Below are 7,270 nucleotides of genomic sequence, written 5' to 3'. Positions count from 1 at the left end.
GATAGGCTCAATTCAGAAAGAATCTACCGCCATATCTACTTAGGAAAATCTTATTTTTGGACATCGTCCCGGTGGATCGTCCTGGACTATCAAATATCATCCCGGACGATCTATAGCAATTTTTCCAAAAAATTTTAGGCAGTTTTGGAAAGCAATTAATGGGGATTTCGTCCGGGCCGATCGCAAGATCGTCCGAGACAATTAGACATCGTCCAGCTTCATTTCAGGGCGATAGTCCCAGACCATTGAGCTGAATTTGAACTAATCGGTCAGGACGATATGCCTATCATCCTGGGCGATAATGTCGGCAACTTGCATTAATGAGCTCGTTTTTAGCTCTTCTATTTAAGCTTGACAAGGTACTTTGTAAGTGTCTTTGGCAGCCATTGTAGCTTCGTTCTTGTGGGGAAAACTTGGAGAGAGAGCTTGAAAGGGAGAGAGAAAAGGGTGGAGTTTGAGAGGGAGAAGATCCTGTGAGGGGGAGGAACTCAAGGGAGTGTGGTGGGGGATCCATACGGTTGCTACGACGAACTTGCACCTTAGTACCATTGGATTCAAGGCTTGTCTCGAGGTAAGTTCACCAAAAAAGAAGATCTCTTTGGTGTCAAAGGACCCGGTGACTCCGCCGCACCGGGGAAGATGGAAGTGATTTTGTAAGGGCTTCTCCGCCTAACTGTGGGGGCTAAAGGAGAGACACTTATTTTAGTGCAATACTTGGAGGGTGCCTCCAAGGAGTGGACGTAGGTCAAGGTTTGACCGAACCACTATAAATCCGATGTGTTCTTTTCTTACTATCTCTTCCGCATTTATTTTTCTTCTGCACTTTATTTGTGGTGATTTTGGTAGGAGTTTTATCTTTGGTTTTAAAGTTTTCCAATTCACCTTTCTCTTACTTAGGCTTGGGCCAGTTCATATAGGGCCTAATATCCCTAACGAGCTTTCAAGTGCAATATGAGCACTTTCACTTTAGATCCAAGTGGTTGGATGTTCGTACTCGGGATCCATCCAAAGATTGGATTAGCGATTTTTTCTTTATGTAGAATGATTGGGGCCTCCAAGAAAGATGGTGAAAGTTGAAGGAGATACCTATTCCCCTTCATATTGGAGCGGAAGACTTGTTGAGTATGTTGAAGCTTCCTGATATCGAAGCTCTTCGTTATGAGATGCGTTCTCTTAGCAGATGTTTAGACGAGGAATATTTATTCAAGTTGGGAATATCCACTCATGTAGGGAGGTCGCATGCGCAGAAGTTGAAGATATCCGTAAAAGTCCCTGAGGCCTAAAAAACTCAACCCAAGCGACTTGAGGGCGAGGGAGATTCACATACGCCTAAGAAGAAGAAGTCGAATGAAGTTTTTACAATTGCAGGCAACGCTTTTCTCTGTCCAGGATATACATTCCATAGGATGTTCTGAAACATAAGTGCATCGGTCTTCGACAAGCCGACAAGTTGGTGAGTTCACCTCCTCTCCATTTCCCTTGTATTTGTGTTTAATTTTGAGGATATACTTTTCACATATTGATTCTTTTTTGAACAGTTTCTTGAGGTGAACAAAATCTTGGATGACTGAAATGATGAGTTCGTGAAGGTCAAATACCTTCAGGGAGAATGCAAGAAGAAATACGATGGCAGACAGAGTGAAGGAGGTGGAGACGGTGGAAAGTCAACTCGATCAATGCAGAGTAGAATTGGCGAACAAGATCACTTCAGCTTCTTTCCAGAATGAGCGGTTGGATCTTTTGCATATAAAGTTAGTGGAGGTAGAGGCAACAAACAACCAACAATTGAAAAATATGTGGATCCTAGAGGCTGAGAATAAGAAGCTCCTGAACAAATTGTCTGAGAAGGTAGCTCAACTGTCACCATCTGTAGCCATAGAGGAGTTTAAAAAATCTTACGCTTTTAAGATTTTTATCGAGGATCAAGTCTAGGAAGCTCGCGATTATTTTTATGACGTAGAGGTGAAGGCTTTAGAAGCAGAGCTTATACAGGATGGCTTCATTAAAGGCTTCATGAAGGGCGTTCGTGTAGTGCAACGCAAGAACGGAGGGGAGATCGAGGGGTTGACTCTGAGCCAGGCTTCTGGTGATCCTTCTCCAGATTCTGGCGGCGAAGAATTGGAGAGTGATTTTCAAAAGATCTTCGCATTAGAAGAGGACGATGATGATGATCTTGAGATTCTATAGATTTGTTTTGATGCTTTCTGTGTTACTTTTATTTTTGCTGCGGTGATTGTGCGTATGTTCCTGCCGTTCGTGTGTTATTATTTTTGGATGATGTACTTGATGTTTGTGGGTTTCTTTTGACATTTTTCTTTTTCATATATATAAAAGACATTTTTCTTTTTCATATATGTTAACTCGAATGTTAAGGTATTTCTTTTGACCTGCATGAATGTGAGAGATATCCGCTTTGAGACACTCTGACCTATCCGAGGTTGTTAATCAAAGCACTTGCTTTATGATTTTAACCTGTGTGGAAGAGGTCGGACTAGATCCCCCTAGGATTAGTCATCTATTGATTGAGATACAATATTAGTTGTGTATTTCTCGAATCATAGGAAAAAGCTCGAATAGAAGAGACAATACAATGACAAAGCAAACATCACAATACTGTATTATATAAAATCGTACGATAATTCCGTAGCAAACTCAGGGATACAAAAAGGTGTGTTCTTCTATAACCAACATACAAAGAGTGAAAAAACTCAAAGAAAATACATGGCACAACTACAAAGCAAAACAGACATCACGAACGACATCACACATGACAGATAGTAACATCAATTTCCTACTGATAGTATTTGCGAAGGTTGCCTACATTCCAAGTTCGAGGAAGCATTCTTCTGTTGACATCTTTCAATTTGAAGGTTCCAGACTTGACCATAGCCGCAACCAAGTAAGAACCTTCTCATAGTGGGGAGAGCTTATTGCGTTGAGGTCCTTTTCCAGTAGCTTCGATGCTTCGCAGAACTAAATCCCCAATGAAAATAGTTCGAGGTTTTACTCTTCGATTGTAGTGACGAGCGACCCGCTGGTGGTATGCAGCGATCCTGAGTGAGGCTATATCTCTTGCCTCGGGGAGGAGGTTTAGATTCGTCCTGAGTTTCTCCTCATTCTTACTGAAGTCAAAGGTCTGAACTCTATTGCTCAGGACCCGTATATCCACCGGTATGACTGCTTTTGTGCCAAAACAGAGGTTAAACGGAGTCTCTCCTATAGGAGTTCTAGCTGTGGTGCGGTAAGCCCAGAGGACATTCCAGAGCTCTTCAGCCCATTGCCCCCCAGCCTTCCCTAGGCGTGTCTTCAACCCTTTTAGAATTGTTCGATTTGTAACCTCTGTTTGCCCATTTGCTTGAGAATGGGAAACAACCATGTGGATGAGTTGAATATGAAAATCTTTACATAAAGATGTAAAGATTTTTCGAGTAAATTGAGTTCCGTTATCGGTGATGACCTTTGCTGGAATACCGAAGTGACAAATTATATTCTTTCATAAGAATTGTTTGGCATTTGATTTTGTAATTTTTGCTAAGGGTTCAGCCTCCACCCACTTCGTAAAGTAATCTATAGCCAGGATGATGAATTTTCGTTGTCCCGTGGCTATAGGGAAGGGCCCCATTATGTTGATTCCCTACTGGGCAAAAGGCCAGGGGCTTTGAAGTGATGCAAGTTCTAGAGCTGGAGTATGGGTGAGATTGGAATGTAATTGGCAATTTTCGCACTTTCGTGTAAACTCAAGTGCGTTCTATTTCATTGTAGGCCAATAGAATCCCTACCTCATGATTTTATACGTCAAAGCTCTTCCTCCTATATGCTCTCCGCATACCCCCGAATGAACTTCCCTGAGTGCATAATCAGCTTCTGAAGGGGGAGACATTTCAGGTATGGTCCAGTGAAAGCTCGTTTATACAACCCACCACCGATGATGGTGAAATTTGCTGCTCGTCTTCAAAGTCTTGTTTCGGCCATGGGTTCTTCAGGCAGCACCCCATCTTGCAGAAAAGACAAGATGGGATTGGTCCAAGACAACTCCCTTGATTCATCGATTGATTGTATGACCCATGGATCTTGAATGCTGGGAAAGTAGATCTCTTCAACGCGCTTTCTCTTGTAGATGTCTCCCGTTGTTGATGTTGCAAGCTTTGAAAGAGCATCTACTCTTACATTTTGCTCTCGTAGAATATGTATGATCTGATATTCTCCTATTCGGGTTAAAAGCAGTTTTGCAATCCTGCAATATTAGGCCAGTTGCGGATTGTAGATATCGAATTCTCCTTCTACTTGGGAAGCAACTAGTTGTGAATCGGTGTGGACTACCAGGTTTGGTACTTCACAATCAACTGCTAGTTTTAGCCTATCGAGAAGAGCTTCATATTCTGCAATGTTGTTTGTTGCCGAGAACTTGAGTCGGAGCCCATACTCAAGAGTAATCTCCTGCGGGGATATTAACAGAATTCCAGCCCCCGCGCCAGAACTTCTAGAGGATCCATCAACATACAACGTCCAATGCGAAAGAAAAGGCAAAGTACTTAGTTGAACATCAGATGCTGGGACGGTGATTCAACCATGAAATCTGCGAGTGCTTAAGATTTTATATCGAGTCTAGGCAAGTAGTGAATGTCGAATTCGCCAAGTTCTACAGACCACTTGACGAGCCTACCCGATGCTTTTAGTTTTTGCAGAATATTTTTCAGTGGCAGATTTGTGTAAACTCTTATTGAATGGGCTTGGAAGTAAGGACGTAGTTTCTTGGCATAATAAACTAACACCAATGATGTCTTATCTGCTAAGGGATTACGTCCATCCATTTTAGATAGGATTTTACTGACATAGTAGACGGGGCGTTGCGTAGCATTTTCTTCCCTTACAAAGACCAAATTGATGGCCTGGGCCGAAACAACTATGTATAAATACAACTTTTCTCCGGACGTTGATTTAGAAAGTAGCGACGGGGAAGCCAAATACTTTCACAAATGTTCGAAGGCTTCTTGGCATTCGTCTGTCTGTTGAAACCCAGAGTTGAGGGCACCTCTGAGTATTTTGAAGAAAGTAAGATATTTGTCTCCTAAATGTGCCAGGAAACGAGACAATGCTGCAATTCTCCCATTCAGCCTTTGAACTTCTTTGATGTTCTTCGGGGGCACCATATCTCTTAATGCCTTGATCTTTTTGGGATTGGCTTCAATTCCTTTGTGGGTTACCATAAAACCTAGAAATTTTTCAGAAGCAACTCCGAAGGCGCATTTGGCGGGGTTGAGTGACATATTATAACGTCTCGATAGGCGGAAGCACTTCTCCAAGTTAGAGATATGTTGAGATTTTTCGAGACTCTTTACCAACATGTCGTCAACGTACACCTCCATGTTATGCCCAATAAGGGTTTTGAAAACATTATTCATGAGGCGTTGGTAAGTTTCTCCAGCATTCTTGAGCCCGAAGGGCATTACCCAATAACAATACAACCCTCTGTCTATTTGAAATGCTGTTGCTTCTTCATCAGTTAGATTCATCTGGATTTGATTGTAACCGAAGTAGGCATCCTTGAAACTCAACATTTGATGCCCAGAGGTGGTATCGACTAACTAGTTGATGCGCGGAAGAGGAAAGCTGTCTTTTGGGCAGGCCTTGTTAAGATCAGTATAGTCTATGCACATTCTCTATGCACCACTCCCCTTTCAAACCAAGACGACATTTGCCATCCAAGTAGGATAATGCACTTCACGTATGAATACGGCTTTCAGAAGTTTGTCCACCTCTTGTTCGATTGTCTGCTGACAATCTGGTGCAAAATTTCGTTTCTTCTGAATGACCGGTTTGTTTGCCGGGTTGACCTTTAGGGAATGTATAATTACTTCAAGATCAATCCCAGGCATATCCGCCGGACTCCATGCAAAAATATCCTAATTTTCTCGTAGAAAATCTGTGAATATTTTTTCTCATCTTCTGAGAGAAGTGACCCAATTTGCACAGTCTTTAGAGGATGTTCTTTAGAGATATATACAGTGGTGAGTTCTTCTATTGGAGAGGCTCTCTGAGGTATGTCTTCGTTCTGGAGATCAAAATCCTCAATGTTTAGAGTATCAGTCGGGTGTATTTTTACCTGCCTGAGATAGCCAGTTTGCCCTGTTTGTTGATCTCCACACACCACAATAACTCCTGTCGGAGTGTAAAATTTCAGCTTGAGGTGAGGGATAGATGTGACAATCCCAAAAATTGGTTGGTATGGCCTCCTGAAGATAGCGTTGTAAGCCGATTTGGACTTTACAATGACAAACTGGATAGAGTGTGTAGATTGCCAAGGGAATTCTCCAAGTACAACTGGGAGACTGATTATCCCTTCTACTCGCACAGGTCGATTATCAAATCCGTATAAAGGACCTGTCGTTGGTTGAAGCTTCTCTCTGGCGAGACCCAAATTGAGGAAGGTAGAGTAGAACAGGATGTCTACAGAACTAACGTTGTCGACGAGAATTCTCTTAACATTGTAGCATGGGTCACCTATGCCTGCATTGATAACAAGAGGATCTTGGTGAGGGGTTTTTACTCCCTCCAAGTCAGAATCATCAAAGGTGATGGTGTGATCTATATGAGCTTTCTTTAGAGTTGGAATTTCGTCCACAGCCAAAAAGACTTTATCGGATAGTAGAGGGCCTCCAACTATTATCTTAATTTCTTCAATTGCTATTCGATTATTTAATGGTGGCCTCTGTTGTCGATCTTGCCCGCCCCAGCGGGACGAGTTTCTTCTCGAGCAGGTGGATCCTGAATAAACTGTCGAAGATAACCTTGGCGGATAAGCCTTTCAATTTCCTCCTTCAGTTGTCTACAGGCTTCAGTAGTGTGGCCACGACTGCAATAGAAATGTCAGAATTTGTCCTGATTTTCTGTGTTCAACTTTAAGGGATGTGGCCACTTTACCGTATCTTGATCTCGAACAGCCATTAACACATTTGCTCGAGACGTATTGAGATGAGTGTACTCTTTCTCCTGTCGAGGTTCTCGTCGTGGCAATGGGGGCCTAAGAGGAATATTATTTTTTTCTTGCTTCTTTCGTTGTGTGGATGAATTATCCACTCAAGGAGCAACCTTGCGCTTTCCAGTAGATTGTTCAAACTATTTCCTATGGGCGTTTATGGCCTCGTCTGTCGAGATATGAGCTTCTACCCGGTGAATTAAATCGGCGTATGAAGGAACAGTGTCGTACATAAGTGCCGAATAGAAGGGGCCAGGGCGAAGGCCTCCAAGGAAGACTCCTCTCAATAGTTCA

General features: G+C 42.5%; 1 protein-coding gene across 1 annotated transcript; it reads right to left on the bottom strand.

Moving 5' to 3' along the window:
* Positions 1-4,970: 4,970 nt before the first annotated feature.
* Positions 4,971-6,945, bottom strand: LOC110101896. Its single transcript, XM_020829991.1, has 4 exons — positions 6,922-6,945; positions 6,005-6,802; positions 5,685-5,834; positions 4,971-5,513 (listed from the first exon to the last, which is right to left on the bottom strand). Exons 1-4 carry the CDS (start codon positions 6,943-6,945, stop codon positions 4,971-4,973), a joined length of 1,515 nt encoding a protein of 504 aa, XP_020685650.1.
* Positions 6,946-7,270: the final 325 nt, after the last annotated feature.

The sequence above is a fragment of the Dendrobium catenatum genome, unplaced genomic scaffold (assembly GCF_001605985.2).
Source record: "Dendrobium catenatum unplaced genomic scaffold, ASM160598v2 fragScaff_scaffold_974, whole genome shotgun sequence".
In the NCBI taxonomy this organism is placed as follows: domain Eukaryota; kingdom Viridiplantae; phylum Streptophyta; class Magnoliopsida; order Asparagales; family Orchidaceae; genus Dendrobium; species Dendrobium catenatum.
Note: the sequence above shows the minus strand (reverse complement) of the source record. Positions and strands in the feature narration are given on the sequence as shown.